Source organism: Glandiceps talaboti, chromosome 18 (genome assembly GCF_964340395.1).
Source record: "Glandiceps talaboti chromosome 18, keGlaTala1.1, whole genome shotgun sequence".
NCBI classification, from domain to species: Eukaryota; Metazoa; Hemichordata; class Enteropneusta; family Spengelidae; genus Glandiceps; species Glandiceps talaboti.
The window spans coordinates 9,746,843-9,766,577 of record NC_135566.1 but is presented as its reverse complement, the minus strand read 5'-3'; the positions used below and the strand labels follow the sequence as shown (position 1 = coordinate 9,766,577).

Here is a 19,735-nt window from a genome sequence, read left to right as displayed (position 1 = left end):
TAAAGTAGAAAATATTATGGTATTAAGACAATGTTGTGGAAATCACTACCGTTCCATGGCAGGTGATTCCAGCTGAAGAAACACTTTAGTCTTTATTCAGATACTTTCTTTATTTTCATCATTACGACAGTTCTGCTTGTCCCTGATACAGTCTAGCTTTAGTTATGAATGTTGCCCAGCCTGTTTGCATATTCATCATCTGTGATTTTGCTTACCTAGCTGTTTCTACAGATAAAACCTATGAAGTTGTAAATATAGTGGTATGCTGACACACAGCCATCATTAAAGAGCAAGACCTTTCCTTTCATCAATATTGCTTGCAGTGATTGACCTGTTGGTCTGACCAAAGCCTTCCTTATTATCATTCTCAAACTAGTAAATTTGAAACGATAATGTTAGCCATGTTGCCAATGGCAGTTATCAGCATGTCTGTTTGTAAATATTTACATAATATTCGCTCTATGAAATTCACACTTGTGCTCAACTCAATGATGGGCACATTTACATATCCTTTGAATATAGTATGCTGACATATGTTATCACTCCATATTGCAATCTATCACTTGAATGCATTTTTTTCAGTGAGCATACAATTTTCAACCCACATTATCGTTTGTCATTGCTAGTAACACAAGTGGTCAGTGAGACAGCAAAGCTACATCACAGATCACGATGTTAACAGACTAACCACTGTCAAGTACTATAGCTCAATTACTTATAATAAACCTACTTCCTTATGAGCCAATATCATATTCTATCAATTTGGTAACATCATAATAGTTGACATTACAATGTAGAGTAGTTTACTAGTTTGCACAACCAGAGTTTCTGTTTTTTGTTACAGAGAATGTATAGCAGTAGCCACTAAGAATAATATTTGTAATATAATGCATTAAAAAACTGATATTTTTATGACTTTACAGGTTTTAAAAATGCAACATTCTAAGTAGTCTAGAGGCTATCCATGGCATTAAATCCTACTGGAAAAAGATTCAAATCCATGGATATATTCTTTATTGAGAAACCAGCAGTGGCAAATACAAGCAAAAGCTTGAGTTATTGGGGTTGGGGTTGGGGTTGGGGGTTGGGGAGGGGGGGTTAAACACAACAATGACAAATGTATTCTGTAGCTGACAAAAGAAATATTTATAATACAATACATGTACCAGCATACCACTATATTTACAACTTCACAAGTTTTATCTATAGAAATACGAGGACACACAGCCATTATTAAAAGAGCTAGCTAGACCTTTCCTTTCATCAATATTGCTTGCAAGGATTGACCTGTTGGTCTGACCAAAGCCTTCCTTATTATCATTCTCAAACTAGTATTTTCATACATAATTTGAAATAGCCTCAAGGATTCAATTATGTTGGTCCCGGGAGCGATTATTGTCTGACAACCGAGTTACTGGGTGATTTTATTTTTCATTGTGTGGGGATGTTCAATTGTGCAGGGATGTTTTGAAGAGTGAATGTAAACAGTTTGGTGGTGAAAGAATGGGCAAACACAAGATACAAGTGTGTTTGAATAGCATTCCATTCTACTAGTGCACAGTACAGTAATGGCATTTCTCATTCAGGTATTCTTTTGATTCGCTTATTAGTAACCCTCGACTGACAAGGTGCCCACCCCTTTGTAAATGAGATGGTACGGTCCACTTGATAATAAACGCTGCAAGAGGTAGTTGTGAAGGCATTCACTGAGTTCCACTAGACTGTTTAGGTTGTCTTAGACTGAGGAGTCAATATATCTGACATATTGCCTGGACAGTATCTAATAGTCACTATCCGTGGATGAGTAAGATGGGGATTTGTTTTGATGAAGTTGACCCATCTTTCCCTGTCATCTTGGATGCAATCCGGGAACTGAGATGTGATGATCGACTGGATGTAGTGGCAGTTCGCAGAGCAGCCAATGACTACATCTGTGGTGATGACCCAGCACTGTACACAGAATATGAAGACCAGACTGACTTTATTAACGTCATGCCAAAAGTCCTGGAAATGTTCATGTTAAAGGTCACTGGAATGAGTAATTACAATAATCCAAAATTTGGAGAGCATGTCATGTACCGAAATCTGAGTTCAGATGTGAACTTCTCAATCAGTGGATATGGTCCAACCATCATGATGGCAAGTAGTGAGTATGAAGCTAAGGAATTCACTTCCAACTTTGCTAGACTTTATCCGTATCATTACATCGAAAGAAAACTGGAAGATCTCGCAGTCGATGGCACAATGTTCCTCCCAAGAATGATGTATGTGGTTGAGGGCAATGCCCCTGATTTGACGTTTTATGAGATTGTGACAACCCTGAGTGTCACCCGTGTCAACCCAGAAGTGAAAAAGTTCAAGTTTGTGTGCAAGGGGAGTGTTATGTGCACTGAGGCTCGAATCCGAGAAGCTGAGAAGGCCTCCAAGGATGGTTTCCCAAACTTCATGTCACTCATCAACCTGTTGCACAGATGTAAAGAAATAAAGTATGAGAAAAAAGGCTGCTGTTCAGAGGATACCGCATGGTTGTCGCGACATGGCAGCATTACATCGGATCTGGCCTTCCAAAGTCTTGCCAAGCTAAACCTTACAGACCACAAAGGTGACAATATCCCATTTGTCAGCATATGGGCATCCCAAGTGAAAAGCCAGACAATGCAGACAATATCACGCTACAGTGAGAAAGAATGTAAAGTCGACGCTAAGAGTGGGAAGACCAAAGATGACCCCTCGAAAGTTAGCACAAAGGAAGTCAGTAAAATTCTGGCCACGTCCGAGGTAAACAATAACTGAGTGACTGTGAATAGACTTTCACAATACATAAGATGACCCTCATGAAACCATGTGAAACACAAAACTATTATGGCACCTGTGTTATCTTTATGTAATATCACATTAATGGCACTGAAGCTAACATTCACAGCATTTGCTGATTTAAGGTCATTTGTTTACATGTATCTACCAGTAGTCACTTTGGAAAGTACATAAACTGCATGAAAACACTTCGGCTTAAATTTCCATAAAAACAGACAATATATACAGAGAATGCACTTCAGCAATAGCTGTTTCAGTAACAATGACATTTATACTGTAGTTGTTTGTTGCACTCCTGAAAAGGATAATTGTGAGAAATCTGCCACATTTCTTGAAAAATATCTTCTTTTCCCCATTAATTGGTAATATGGGAGGTCACTGACCTTACAAGATAACACTTCTTTGACTTTCACAATGCACTATTTAGTGTCTTTGTGAAGGTTTGGGAACCCCATTAACAGGGTGGAAATTTGGTTAAAACTTAGAAATCTATACCTATACCCTCAACCATACCATATTTTGGATTGATTGCCTGGGGAATGAACTCTGATAAGTACCGCCCTTAACCATTTAAACTTAAAGGACACCCCACTTTAGGTCGTAATTATACAGCCTTTAACCTAGTCCTTACAATAGGGAATGGGACTCTGAACATAGTCGATATTTTATCAAGTTTATGGTATTTTTGTTTACCCGATAACCAACTATTTAAACACTGTTTTTACATCAGTTCAAGAAAAAGTACAGTAGTAGTAGTACACTGCGTCACAGTGAGAGTTTGTATAGCAATATTAACCAGACCAGACTTCTAAGTTCTATTGTTATTCTAAATAATGACTACACCTACTTACAATGAGGAACACTGAAGTAAATCACTTTCTCTATGTGCTACACTCTTTATATCATTCATATCAAGTGTAAAAGTATACTGTTTCAGTTGGTTTATTTACAAGCCTAGCATGTGGCCTTTCTAATGTGGTGAATTAGCAAATGAAAGTTGAAACAGTATACTTCTACACTTGATGTGGATGCTGTAAACGATTGGGGTACATACAGAAAATGTTTTACTTTGACGTGTTATGGGTTGTAAAGGAGTACAATCTTATACAGGTACTATTCAAAGAGACATCCAAAATAATTCTAAACCCTAACACACTTTGGCACTACTGAAAACTTTGATGTTGCAAAATGGTGCGAAGTTTGTGAGTTAAACTCGGCAGACTTTATGACTCAAACAAACACACTCTTTTCAAAAGAATTTAGACTACACCAAAGATTCTATTCACACATACTTAGTAGGTCTATGACAATAGTGAGATCGAGACAGACTTCAAACGTGGATAAGCATTCTAGTATACTTATAATTAGATGTAGTGTCCACTTTCACTCAAAAACATCTGTTTATGTTGAACTATATATACTATACATGTACCATCTTGCACCCAATATAACCTCTAGCAGTTGACGTGGCAGATTTCATCACTTGATATCACTTGAGACAATCTTTGTGGTAATGCATCACTTTCTGCACTGTGTCATCACAATTACTGATAGCCCAGAGACTTGTCGTGGTCTCACAATCTCAGGCCTACACAGACTGAGACAGTGTACCAAAATAAGTGCAGAGACCCTGGGTTTATTGTGGTCTCACAATCTCAGGCCTACCTTTCAATCAAACCACAGACTGAGACCGTGTACCAAAATAAGCGCAGAGACTCTGAGCTCATCATGGCCTCACAATCCAATCTCATACCTTTGAATCAAACCACAAGACAGTGTACCACTATATGCGCAGAGACTCTGGGCTTATCGTGGTCTCATAATCCCAGGCCTACCTTTCAATCAAACCAACAGAGAGTGTGTACCACAATAAGCTCAGAGACAGGCTTTATGATTTCTTGTTTCACAATTTCTGGCCTACCTTTCAATCAAACCACAGTGACAGTATGTGTACCATGATATACAAAAGTCTACGGGCTGAACAACTGAAAGTAGAAAACTGGCACTTAGTTCTCATTATAATTTATATAAATTGCAATCTATAAACATATATCAGTAACCTTCAATAGTTTTAATACTTTTGATAACTCAATAGTAACAAAGTAACAAGTAGCTGATATAAGACACAATAAATATCTAATGGCCTGTCTGACATCTTCCTTTGTTTGTCCAGGTGTCTGGAAATACATATATCCATATAAACTGTTTTACAGATGAGTTGTATATATTTGATCAAAACTTTCTATTTTTTCAATTTTTCTCATTCTTTACATTTCTTGATCTGTGAACATATACAATTCAAATATTTCAAAAGATAAAAAATAGGTAAAATGATTATATGCACCAGTTTAAATCATTCTACAGTTTCCTCATAAAAAGCCCGCATAGGTGTGAATCTGGTCAGAAATTGCAGCCATGCACCAGTTTAATTCTACAGTTTCCTCATAAAAAAAAAAGCCAGCATAGGTGTGAATCTGGTCAGAAATTCCAGCCATATTTGTATTCAAGTACTAAAAAAATATACAACTGTAAAATTGTAGATTGTAAAAATACAATTTTGGGTGGAGCTCTAATACGCCTTTGTCTGCTAAACTACTACCTACAACTATCATGAGGTATCCTGAAAGTGTGAAGTATTGCCAAACAAATGTAATTTACAATCTGACTCATTTGGTATAAACTTGTGAAAAATAGACTGTAAAAGCTACCCCTATCTACTACACTTGAAACTGTCAATTTCACGAGGTATGCACAAAGAGTGAAGCTCTGCCAAACAAGTGTAATTTACAATCGAAAGAAATTGTTACAAATTTGATGCAATAATGTCGAGTTTCAAAAGGTTAAGTTCTATGTTGAAATTGTTACATGTAATACCGGTAGAGACTGAAATGAATAGAAAAATGTCTGAAATCACAGTTTAATACTCCGTCATCTAGATAATGCCTTGACTCTGATGATGAGTTGTGAAATTTGATGCAAACAAAATTCTGCCAAATTGTGACATTATTTAATGCCTGGTAGATAAATCACAAAAGATGTGTGTTGGATCTGTAGGTTTAAAACAGCAAATAACTTAATAACCTATGTACTAGCATAGCATTAATCTAGTGTGCATGCATCTCGTACTACCATATCAGATAGCACATGAAATAGAGAAGTTTGACACAATAGTCTACACTGAATGATACAGAGTTGACTTTTGTCTTTTCTACACCAGTGTTAGTCAGCAGATATGCTAGAAGAAAAAATGTCATAAAAAGCAAATGATTTTCATCCATTAAATTAAAAACTCTTAAAAGCAATAAGCAGGTCAGGACCTACCACTCTGGTTGGGTAATGACCTATGCAGAAGTGAAAACAGTATGTGTAGGTCAAAGTGCCAAATTTCTACTTTCACCAAGCCTTATAATTGAAAGTGAACCTCAGAAACACTGTACACGAGTCAACACTTTCACTTGCAATGTGTGTTTTGTCTGCTTACACTTATATAGGAAAAAACACTTTTGTTGATGTGTGTGAATTATGACCACAATTTGTCATTACTACTGAAGTACATGTATGTCTATTAGGCATTGGCTTGGATTCGTAGGTTTGACATTTACCTTCTCAAGTTCTGTACATGTATACCAAATGCTAAGGATTTTGTGATAGGCATGTACAATACCGAGCTCAAGTATCACTTTATGAGTGACTGGGCTATTTCAATGCTAACACCTAGCAGTGCTTTTGGGACAAGTAGGTAAAATCTACCTGAGTTCCCCAGTCATCACCAGGTTTCCCCACCAAATTTATGATATAATGTACTGGAAACTATGCCAGTATTCCCACTTTTCCTCCTTTTTCCATGGTTCCCCAGACCTTAGCAAAAACCCTGCCTAGTTGGCACTAAAAAACTTCACCAGCATGTTAGCATTGAAATTGTTAATGGCTGTGCCAGTCCAACTTTACATGTAACATCACGCTATCTCTGTGCTAACGCCTAGTTGGCACAACACACGTCATCATTATCACGTGCAAGTGGAATGGTTAGTACCTGCAACAGTCAAATGTTTAGTATCAGGCTATATGTGGCCCATTGTTTAACATCACACGCATGCCAGGCTAGTAAAATAGAAATAGGGTCACAAAAGGGCAGGTCATTCATGAGCTGTAATATGTGGTTACAGTCTTCAGAAGGTAAATATCAAATTCTAGCCAATGCCTACAGACTGACTACATGACAACAGGAAACTGCAGACAATAGAGAGAGAAAGCCTTTATCTATATGGAAACCTGAACTTTTTTCAACATAAACTTTTATTTTTTCTCTTATTATTTTTAATATGTACGTACATGTGTACATATTTGAGATGAGATATGAATGGTGAATATAGCTAGACGATGGATGACACATTGAAAGTTAATTTACAAATTTATTCATGATCAAGATTTATTAAAATGGAAACAATTTTCTGTTGTACTGTATCTTATCTTGAAAACTGTAACTTCCACAAAAAGATGTACATCATACATGTACAACCCAGCTCACATTTTACACACAGACTTCACAAAAGACACCGAGTGCTCTTGCAAGTGTTCAATGCAAGTTTGGTGAAAGGATGCACTTTTTTTTTCAGAATAATCCAGTTATTTGTTATAATAATTAAGTGATGTTACTCAAAAAAGATCTTTTAGCCAAGAGACTTGTCTTGGTGTTACTATCTCAAGAAGCACAGTGTTGAGACCTTTTTAAGAAAGTAACACCGAGACAAGTCTCTGAGCTAGTCTGAAGGATCCAGTTGTTGGCTTATGGGTTGAATGTATTACTAGTATATAAGCAGAAACAACACCTGCATTTTTCAGACTAGTCTCTGGGCTAGTTGTCTTTAGGTGACAAATCTAATTTCAGTCAAATTTCAGAATTAACTACATGTTCACATTGGGGTGGCATCAACTAATATTTACTGTTTTCCACCCAATAGATTCATTATCGTGGTAAAAGACCATAGATATGGTCAGAAGAGAGCAGTCTGTCCTCAAGGGACACTGGGGGATGAAGTAGAAATAAAAGCTTTGCCATCTGTTGATATTGAAGTTATTATTTCCATGACCAAAAGTTATTTCTGTTATTGATACTTTAGATACTTAAAGATAATTATTTTAAAAATTTAGATACAAACCATTATAGTAATATTGATATGATTAGAAAAAATATTTTAAAAAAATTAGAACTTTGATAAGATAATATTTCCACGCTAGGCTTATTAACAGATAACCTGGAATCCATGCTATTTCATAATGGACAGACACGTTAAGTATTGGAATTAGTATTATAGGTCTCGGAGTTATGAACAAATTGTCCCTCTTTTGGGATTTAGGACAATTATTATCTCGTGCTGTCCATGGCATCAAATCTCAAAATATCTCTTTACAATGATTCAATACCGCTAGACTAGGATAATATTGTACTGTATAATAAAAATTGAACTTTTATCAGTGTTTTTGGCTATAAAAAGTTTACTTTCAAGACTTTGTTAGTGGAGAGAAGGTTGGGAGTTGTGTAAAAATTATGTTTTGATTTCCTATAAGTTTACTAAATAATTGAAGCAGTGAAAAAAAGGTTGTTAAGTCTTTGAGATGAAGATGGGATGGGATTGGGATGTTTTTGATAGTCTAGAGGCTATCTCTGACTTTGATCTCACCCCATCCTCCCAGAGGTTGTCCTAATAGTAATACCTGCCTTAATAAAGCCCTAACTACTAGATACATGTAATTACTTCAATATAGCTCAAGTTACTTCAATATAGCTCAAGTTGTCTGCAGGCATTGACTTTTGCTTTGGTTTAATAGCTTATTAGTGTCTAGCCTTCCATGAGTTCCACTCTGCTGGGTTCCATCACTCACTTGTCAATCTGTGATCAATCTGATTAAAATTTGATATGTTTGATCTGACCTTATACCTCCATTTTGAAGTAAATCATCATTCATAAAAGAAAATGTTTCCGTTTTTGTCCATATCAGTACATATAACACAAAGTTCAAGTAAAACATGAGTGAAAAGACTGCATAAAAAATAGCCAAACTAAAAAAATCAGATTGGTCCATGATGAATCTATTGAAATCTCTGTAAAAAGTTGGCCCTCAAAATGTAGACACTAAGATAGATTTTAGCCTGAAAGATCAAGGTGTTGTTTCCGCTTATATATAACATTCTCAACCCATATATACAGTATAATATGGGTAGCAAGTGGTCACATAAGCAGACAAATGACTGGATCTTTCAGAAGCTAGTATTTAGCCATGTGGGTTGGCATTTACCAAGTCAATACCTGCAGACAGGTTACTATACTGGACATGTTTAAAATGGGTATATCATAAATTATGAAATTGAAATCACAATACAGCCAAATGTACTGAAATATGATACATTTTATCAAATTTTTTTAATAGTCAAGTTTCATACAAATGTATACAGGATAATTTTTTGACAAAATATCTTTTTTTAATCGTGAGATTCAACTGAAAGAATTTTGCAACTCATACTTCGATTATTTGTAATTTAATAATTATTATAATTTTTGAAATACAAATGACCATGAAATGTTGTGTTTTTGTTCCTTTGAATTTGACACCCAGATAATTGCTTTAAACTGACTGGTACGAGATGTACACCCCGGGTAGTATTTTTTTCATGTTTTTGGATCATTGACTACAAGTGCTCCATGGCAGGAGCTACTGTAAACATTGAAGTACAACTATTATGACCTTTGACCTCAAGTCTTCCCGGTTGACCAAGCCTTGGCATTTGTGCCACGTGAAACCAGAGAAGGTTGAAACAGTTTATTAAATGGAAGTGAAACAGTATCTAGTTCTACTATATTAGATTTCAGAAATGTTATATGTCACAGCAAAAATGTGCATCACTACTCTCATTTCACTGACTGAGGTTATTGTTTATACCAAACAATATTAAGGAAAGTACAAAAGAGCTGTCATAGTGAGCATGCTCACATGTAAAGGATTGTGGGATTATTTGTAGTCACAGTAATATAAATCTGTTATGATATTAAGGATAACCCTTCTTGCAAGGGTCTGGGTAACTACTACACTATATGTGGTTACAAACAAGGTCATAAAATTGTTTACATCAATGACCGATTCTTGTTAATGCTGTACTTGAACAATACTTTCATTATGTAAGTTACCAAAGATGGCAGAATTTAATGAGTTCCCTATTTATCAGCCGAATTATTCAACAATCAAATGTCAACACACAAACTAAAACTATTATTGTTCCGATATAGCAGATTATACAAGCAGGTGATAGTGATAATCACCCTGCAATCAAGATAATGTAAACAATGAAGTCCCCAGAAATGCACGCTGCAAGATCATGGAAGTCATCAGAAATTACCACCCTACTTTGAAATACAATAAAACAAGCATCCAGTCAATAGTTTGTATCAACATGTCACAACAATACTTTTAGTTTGTATCTATCATTAACTAAGCTAAAATCTTGTTCACCACTACCATAATAGTTTAAGAGAAATCCGTTTTATCAAGGTAAATATTTTCATTCAAATTTAGTATAAGTCATAATTTTAGATGAAGTAAGTAAAAGTTAAGAATCGCCACAAACTTGCAAGTCTGTAAATTTACAAATCAAACTTTGTTAGGACAATCTGTTATTTTGCATTTAAAGTTGTCAGAGTGTGTGTAAAAAACATCATCTCCCATGAACTAAACACCAAGCCTACATCATTTCAGCCGTAAGCGTTAGGATGACTAGCCTGTTGTCCGCACTGCTGTGTTACTCAGACTGATCATAGCATCTTCATCTTGTCCTGATTCCCATTCAAAGTAATTCAGCTACCACACCCCTAAAACAACTGTTACCAGCATACCCAAATGTTACATGTAAAAATTACATGTTCATCACAGTTGGTCATGTTCATTTACCTAATGACTTAATTTGAATAAACTCCCTGTTGTGAGGTGTCAGCTTTGATACTAAATACTAGGTGATTATTTTCAAACCATATTAACAGATTAATCAATATGGGAATCAGGACAAGTCTAAACTACAAGAGCTATTGCAGTAACACACCAGGGCCGAAAACAAGCAGTATTAAAGATAAATTATGTATTTGAAGTTACACCTAACTCAAAGTGATAATTATAATTTTATTTATTTCATATGTATTTATGAGTACATTGTCATTTCTCTTAATTCCTAAGAATCCTAACCTTTCTTCAACGCATTTCTTCTTCCGTAAAGGGAATAGCTACCTTGTGAGTTCAGTATGTTTGATAAAATAGTGAAATTGGATGTTAAATGAGACACAATGCATTGGGGTTTTATCCACTTTCTCTTATCAGTACAGAGTTGGAGGATGAGAGTTGCCATCAACCCTAGGCTATAGGCTATCTGTTGGGTTTGTATTTGACAATATCTCTACTTTGGGGTAAAGATGTCTTCAGATTCAAATCCAATGGATAGCCTAATGGATAGCCTCTAGAGATCAGAACTTAGGTGGACGTGATGTATGGGCCTTGCTCAAGAACCTCTGTAAAACACATTGTTGGCTGCTTGTAAATGTATATAATTACAATCATAGAAATGTATTTTTAACAGAAATTGCCTAGGAAGGCCCACACATCACTTCCACCTAAGATTGATGCCGGTTCAGTAGTGATAAGTGAAAGTAAATGAAACCAAATGCATTTTATCTTGTTTTCAAAAACATCACGCTTTTATCAAAACTAGTGAATTCACAACGTCTCCTTTCCATATCCTGGAAAACAAATGATCAAGTAATGATTACATTATCATGTTCTTTTTAATATTCAGATCAAATTTTGTCATTTTTCAGGAGTGTAGACCAGCGAAATACCCTTTATTTGTCAACACACCAGCTTTTTATTAAATGTTTACTACCAAATTAATTGGTTTACAACAGTAACATTGATCATTCAGTTGCTGGATTTTCCGGGACTTTCCAGGAACCCTTTGGAATGCTTGGACTTTCCAGGAATCCATTGAAATTCCAGGAATCCATTGAAATTCCAGAACTTCCAGGAACAAGTGAAACCTGGTACCATAAAATTACAAATGTAAAAGAAATATACATTTGAGATTCAAATCATTGCTGTACTTTTTTCATGCAAGTTTAATGTTATTTTATATATGTACATGATTGTATAAGGTTACGAAATACTTGTTATTTATCTGTAATTCTGTTTATATCTAAATATCTGATCATGAAAACTAAGCCAGAATAATTGTTCAACAAACTGTAGTTTAACGTACATGCAATAATAAAATAAAACAGAAATTTTGCATTTAAAGTCAATCAGTGTACTGAGTCTGTGACTTACTTTGATTTGGTTTAGCTCAGAAACTTGTCTTGGTCTTTTTACTATCTCACAATTTGAAAGCTATATACATTGTAATGTCTTGAAATAGTGTGACCAAAATAAGTCCATGGGCTAGAATTGGTCGAGTCTGGATGCAAAAGTGGTATCGAATCATCTCTAAAGAGAGAGAGCTTAAGATTTGATGAAGGACAGCACTAGACTAAGTTTTAATTGGATATGTTGCAATCATCAAATTATCAAATTAATTAATATAAATTTATCTGTCCTCATTCCACTTTTGAATTTTGACACTAAAAAATTGGCCATGTTTGCCAGGCCCTGTAAAATATTCCAAACAAACATCAGGTAATACCAGCCACATTTACAAAGTTGTTCTTATGAGTATATACTAAGTACACTACCTCCTACTCACCCAGTGTGATAGATTTTCTTATAACATGTCGTGACAAATTTTTTCGGCTGTAAAATTTACCTGACTATTAATTAAGTTTACAGTTGAACTGGTCAATTCTTTGATCAAGGTCTTTATAGATGAGAATTTATCTGCAATGTCATGACTGGATGATTTGATGGGGCTATGGTAGTCACCATGTGATATATGGCAAGTCTTTGTTAAAACCATGGGAAGATGATAACTATCCCAGGGAGAAATTAATGTAGTGGTAAATATGAGTGTAGGTGTGCCTATAGATATAAATTATAAACTACACTGAATTCCTGTTAGTTCATGTTGATTGGAACAGTACCCAATTGTGCAAGAAACAATAACTCAATCACTCAATAAAGGAGATTGTGTATTGGGAAGGAGAGGGAGGGGGGTTGAAATTATCAAGCGTATTGGGAAGGAGAGGGAGGGGGGTTGAAATTATCAAGCAAATGGGTTAAGTGTACAGTTTCTACCATGATTTCACACTGGCACATTCTAACAACAAATTGAGATATTGATCTCTATTTTTTAACACATAAAAAAGTATAACATATATATTTGTAGCCAGATCTGAAGCTAATATTGAATGTTTCTCAAAATTCTAATACTGAAAGGTGATAAAAGATCCCATCTATATAAACCTTGACAAAGACCCAATTGCTCAAAATATTTGCTGGTTTTGGGGGGTTTTTTTTGTTGTTGTTTTTTTTTGTTTTTTTTTTTAGAAATTATCACTTCCACTATTTATTTATGGCTGTCAACATTGTCTCTTACAATTACGGTAAGTATCCATAAATTCAACCAACACAACATGTTTTCCAGATGTTTATGAGTCACTATGACCTCAGTTTAACCCAAACAGTAAGAATTCGTGACATGTGACATGATACCCTTTCAGAGGTTTCCCTGTTTTACCAGTAGGAAAGAAACATACCCAATCCAACACACAATGCAGAGTTTTTACTAGACATGGCGTGTAGGTAAAATCTACCCAAGATCCCAAGTCACTTTACCAGGGTTCCCAAACAAAATTATGGAACAATTATGGGAAAGTACATGTATTCCTGGTTTTACTCAATTTTTCAACAACTTTACAATGTTCTTCCCAGGATTTTTATCACAAGAAGGTTAAGAGACCTGAAAACCCTATACCCTTTCTAGTTGCCAGACTCTATGAGCCCAGGAAAGGAGTACATCTGGTCTGTTGGCATCATCCTAAACCACCATCCTCTTTACAGCCGTGTTTTAGACATCCCTGTATTTCATTTTTCGTTGCATTAGCAGAAAAAATGTACTCTGCCTTGTGAGAATGGTCTCCTGGCTGTTTTGACAACATAGCATATAAAAGTGGTTTCATATGGCTTTCGTTGTATCAAGTGAGAGCCGAATTAGAACATACATATACATGTACAAGAGAGCTTGATACCAGGAAGAACTCTGCTACACTGGAAGAACTCTGTACACCAATAAAAATTTGATAGCTGTCTCTTAAAATACAATGTACAAGGTTAGATATGAATACACATAGCCCTCCTAATCTGTTTATAGTGTAGATATATGTGGTATCAGATTACATCATTCTGTATGATATCAATGACATACATGAAGCTCTCCTGGAAAGCAGAAATATCTACAGTGTCATGAAATATGGGTTCCAGACATTGGGAAACCTGTGGTTTTGTTTTTAAGAGGGCAGGACAGTTATACATGTACATTTAATGTATATGTACAAAAAATCAACCTGAGTTCCATAGTCATTTTACCTGGCTTCCCCCATTAAATTGTGGTACAATGTATAGAAAAAATATGCCAGGTTGACCATGCAGATTTCCACCTTTGTGTTACCATGGTTACAAAACATTTACAAAAACACTGATGATGCTACATGGTGAGGTTCATGTTTCTAACTCTAGTCTTTCCCTGCTGACCCTACTTTTTAAAATTAAATTTGACAAAAATATGAAAATGGCATAAAAATTCAAATATTTAATATATGTTACAAAAATAGCTCGACCCCCTACCACCACATTCTGATTCAGACACCCACTATTGAAACATAATATATTAAAAATTTGATGTGATAAATTAACAACAATCAGTTATGGCGATACTTGATTCTGAAACTGGGGTCAAATCAGCTGATGGCATTCTTCCTTGTTTGATTGATTGATCAATAGTCAGAGTTTTTAAGAATTTTGCAGATTTGATGCTGAAAAAAGATTCTGGAGTCGGTGTTGTTTCTAAGCTCATTTTTAGCAGATTCTGGTTCTGACGTCAGTTATTTTTAAAAAGTTCTGACAGTTGCAGTCAGGATGATGAGTACTACATGGTTGAGCATTGAGAAGACAATTCTGCTACAAGTTGTGGTTACGGATCACTTTTTGATTCACTTAGATATTACTCCCCCATATTTTTCAGCCAAGGAAAATATGAGTGACCTGACTTGTCATTACGAGTTGCTCGACGAGTAGTGACAAACTCCCTTAGGTCACAAGTCCAGGGTAATAAGTATTTTCAGCCTGAATGAAGAAAAATATTGGGAAATAATATAGTTATACCTCCTCCAAAATAATTCATGAAAAATTTGGAAAAGTAATGGCAGTTTGGAACGTTTGGTCTCAATTTTGAAAACCGCACAACCAGTGACATAGGCACAGTTGGTGTGACATAGAATGACCAGGGTATACAATCCATATTTTCTGTTCAAAGTCAATATCTTGGCTTGTGCATAGTATCATAATAAATGGGAAAATGAAAAGATTATATCTTCACCATCTAAAATACAACAACAAAATGAGTTCTGATATGAAATATGATATTAAAATTTATCACTTGGTGGTGAACTGCAGACCATGTATAGTGGACATTTACAAGTTGTAAAACAAGCCTTGCATTTCTTGTTCACTTTAGTTTCACAAACTGTTTGAGAAGACATTGACTTTTTCTTTTCAGAGAAAAGTATTTATGCAGCTGCACTTGGTCAACAGTGTCGATGTCAACACTTCAGATAATTCTTTCATTCCTGTGACACTGACAGTGTGTACTTTCCTTGACTTTCTGAGAGGACTTTAGCTTATCCATAGTGCAGTAACATTGTACACAGCCATTCATTTTATACTTCAAGTATTTAAGCTGGCCAGCCAGCCATAGCCATAACAACATACTGTCAGCACAACTTTCTCCAATATCAACCTGTTTGTTTATTCTTTCCTAGCTAATCAGTAAAAGCAACAGTCAAACAACAATAATGGCTACTTTACTTATATAGCAAACAAAATACACGAACAGGTTTCCTTGTTATGAAGCATGACTGCACTACAAAGTTGGTCAACCATAAATACATTCATGAACTCTTGGTGACTTTGACAATCAAAGACAGCCATATTGGATAACCATTTTATAAACTTTCTTCTGATATATATCCTTTGCAAATGGTTTTCAACGCAGTATCATTAGGTTTTGGTATGTCATAATCAAAGTAATTATTAATGTACATGTACAATGATATATATATATATGTGACCTTTGATGTTATCAATTTTACATTACTTTTATCATGACAGTGATACTATATAGACAATTTGCCCACAACAAAGAACGGTTTGGAGTTATTGCTCTGTCACTATGAGAGACTTAAGCCATGACAGTGATACAGACAACTTGCCACAAATACAGTTTTGTGAACCTGTTTTATCAACCATGAACATGAACTAAACATGACATCGACCATCAAAATCAACTTGGCTATTTTCCCACACTCTATTGGTCATCCATCATAACAATTCATTCAACATCAACAACATATAATTTCACCTAACAATGACTACAATACAAACAAACAACAGATGACTTGACAATTAAATGTTGATCATAAATTATAATACAGATTGTCCTGATGAAAAAAGCTTTGCCTTTATATTTGACTGGTCATCCATGAACTTGAACTTTTGGTGACATTGACAGTCTCTTGTCCTGACTAAAGAAACTTTGCCTTTGATAAATGACTGGTCATCCATGAACTTGAACGTTTGGTGACACTGACAGTCTCTTGTCCTGACTGAAGAAACTTTGCCTTACTTGATTGGTCATCCATGAACTTGAACGTTTGGTGACATTGACAGTCTCTTGTCCTGACTAAAGAAACTTTGCCTTACTTGATTGGTCATCCATGAACTTGAACTTTAGATGACATTGACAGTCTCTTGTCCTGACTGAAGAAGCTTTGCCTTTAATACTTGAGTCAGTGGTATGGGTAAGAGTTTATTTGCATACACAGGCCTTGGTCTTTGGAATAGTCTCCCTCTCAGTGAAACAATGTCACATAAAGCCATGTCAAATCTTTCTATTGAATAAATAAGTCTAAAGAGCATAATATTTTTGTAACATCTTAGTCCTTCCTTTTTATAATTGTGTGTCTCGTCAATAAGTATTTTATTACTGTATGGTTTTTCTGTCATGTCTTTTGTAATACATTTTTCTATACCATTGTTGCCAGTGTCTTGAATTTCCCTAGGACTCACAAGGACCACATTGGAAATAAGTCATTTTTTTAATAATCTTATCCTCAGTGATATTTTATACCTTAATTAACACGTACTTGTATAAATTATTACATAATAAATTCAAATCAAATCAAATCAAATCAAATCAAATCAAATCAAGAATCACTGATGGAAACTATGACCTATTTCTCTCTGTACAGACAGAGTAATACTCCCATGATCTTCTTCTCAGCAGGGGTTTATTTTTAGTATTGTCATGACAAGGCAATACAATAACATAGCCGCAGGAGATATCAACTGTCAAAACATATCAGTGTGTATACTTGTTTATAATTTATCATGTGGACTAGGGTGACCTAAGCTATGGCCCATCATATCATGTATAGTATTTCCAGTATTTTCTTTTAAGGCAATATGTATGCCTGTTACATTTTATGTCCCAGGGAGTTCCCCAGGTTCAAAGAAATGCTGGTCGCCCATTAGGTCGAGTTGTCACTAGAGTCGCTAGATGAGTAGTGAGTAAGGCCCCTTAGGTCACGAGTATTCTCCTTGACTGAATGAAGAAAAATATTGGGGAATAACATCTAACTGTATTTGACATGACAGCGTTTATTTCTAGACAACAAGATGCTATGCAATGAGCTGTAGAACAAACATTGGCTTAGGGCATGTATATATGTACATCCACACAGCCAGAAAGAGAAATTAATTTGGTTCATTGACAATGATTCCCCAAAAGAACAACAACAACAAAACATTTCTGCAGAACGTCACATTTATGTCGAAGATAGTTCGTGAATTGTTGAGGCTATGTTCATCCAATTTTGGGTGAAGCCCTCCAGCAATTTCCATTCTCGTCTGTCTCTTGCAATTTTGCTAGACTATTAATACATACAACAAGAGCTTCACCACACCAGTTCATAACTATACATACAAATACACCACTACAAGTGTACAGTTCTTAAAAGAACACAGACTACAAAAAAGTTTAGAACATAGAATACACCAAAGACAGTTGAATAAACCATAAAACCACTGCGTGAGTGAATAAAGCAAATCTTCCTTATCACCATTGAACCTTGACAAACGGTCTTTTATCCACACCACTACCAATTACAGTAGCTGTGAATACCTTGATACAAATGGATTAAAAAAGGGTAAAGAAAGCATAAGACATAGAATTAATCAAATCTTCCTTCTCACCAACCTTGACAATTGGTCTTTTATTCAAACCTCTACAAAAGCGATCCTCCTCCCCACCAGCCTTGACAATTGATCCTTTATCCAAACGACTATCAGGTACTATAGAGCAGACCTGAATACCTAGATACACTGGATTAAAAGGTAAAAATCGGGGTATAACAAGGTCAGCGCAAATACACAATTTAGTTTGAAACGTTTGAATGGAAAGCGAAATCTGGCTCTCTAGATAAATTTGTTTTGTGTTCACGTCTTAGTAGTTCAAGAGATCAACAAGCTTAACTATAGGACTCAGCCTCATGATCAAAGTACAACTTATACAAGGTCCAAAACCTTTAAAGACACATCCTTCTTAGATATAGGAAGAACGCAATACAAATGTACCAAATACAAACTGCATCGAGGTGCCTCCTAAGCCACTTTGACACACAGTTTTTATTATTTTGACTCACAACAAGGTTTGGAGGACACACTGAAGTGCATGCACTCTTACAGTAGTTATTAAACTTACATGTTACTTTCAAACAATTACCTGCCTGCCATTCAGACATGTCAATGCTGTGTGTTGAATAGTCTAGATGCTATTTGTGGCATCAAATCTCAAGATCTCTCTTTACAAAGAGATGATTCGATACCACTGGTAGCATCTAGACTGGACTTTGGACTGCTGAGACTTTGCTCTAGGACAGCACAGATTCAAAACTAACACTGCCATGATAGAACATTTTTTGATGCTATGGAAATGTTGGATTGAGACCTTATGGAATTTATCATGGGGAGACACCTGATGTAATGAAAAGTAAATATTACCATTTGGCTCATTTAGTTTAATGAATCGTTTTACTTTAATTTGTTTGCCATCTAATTTTCCAGTTCATGAAGTATCCCTACTCAACCACTCATTACTATAAAGAATGAAGAAACTACCCAGTGGTACATTACACAACAATATATCAAAACAAACAATTCTCCTTGTCCCCATTTTCAAAATAAGAATGCTATTATAATAGTGTCTAGACTTACAATATATTGTGGAAAGTGTATACATTGTATGCTGTGTTGCAGATAGCTAGGAGTACAACAGAACTTCATAATGTATATATATTCCTTAGGTAGGGCCCAAACTGATGCAATTAAGGAGGTTGTTGTGTATATATCAATACATTTTTTGAGATATGTAATATAACATAAACCTGTATACGATACTATACATATTTATAATTATGTTTACTATTTATGTACGTGTTCTAGATTAAAAGGGACATGGTCTGCAACTTGTAAGTATTTTTCATCATTTTTGTTTCCAATTATAAGGTTACTTATAATTCACTATCATATGTCGAAAAACCAGCAGCCATTGATAAAACTCCTACCATGTAAACTGCTGTAACACTGTAGTTTAGTATATAACAATACGTTATTCATATAGTAG

The 19,735-nt window shown here is 35.3% G+C and overlaps 2 protein-coding genes across 3 annotated transcripts in view; one reads left to right on the top strand and one right to left on the bottom strand.

The window, feature by feature from the left end:
• LOC144449417 (poly(A)-specific ribonuclease PNLDC1-like) overlaps positions 1-19,735 on the bottom strand; it is a 78,966-nt gene that overhangs the window by 46,429 nt on the left and 12,802 nt on the right. The window lies entirely within an intron of this gene.
• Positions 1,722-12,099, top strand: LOC144448818 (uncharacterized). Its single transcript, XM_078139123.1, has 2 exons — positions 1,722-2,778; positions 7,776-12,099. The coding sequence occupies exons 1-2, from the start codon at positions 1,801-1,803 to the stop codon at positions 7,800-7,802; spliced, it is 1,005 nt and encodes a 334-aa protein (XP_077995249.1). The 5' UTR covers positions 1,722-1,800; the 3' UTR covers positions 7,803-12,099.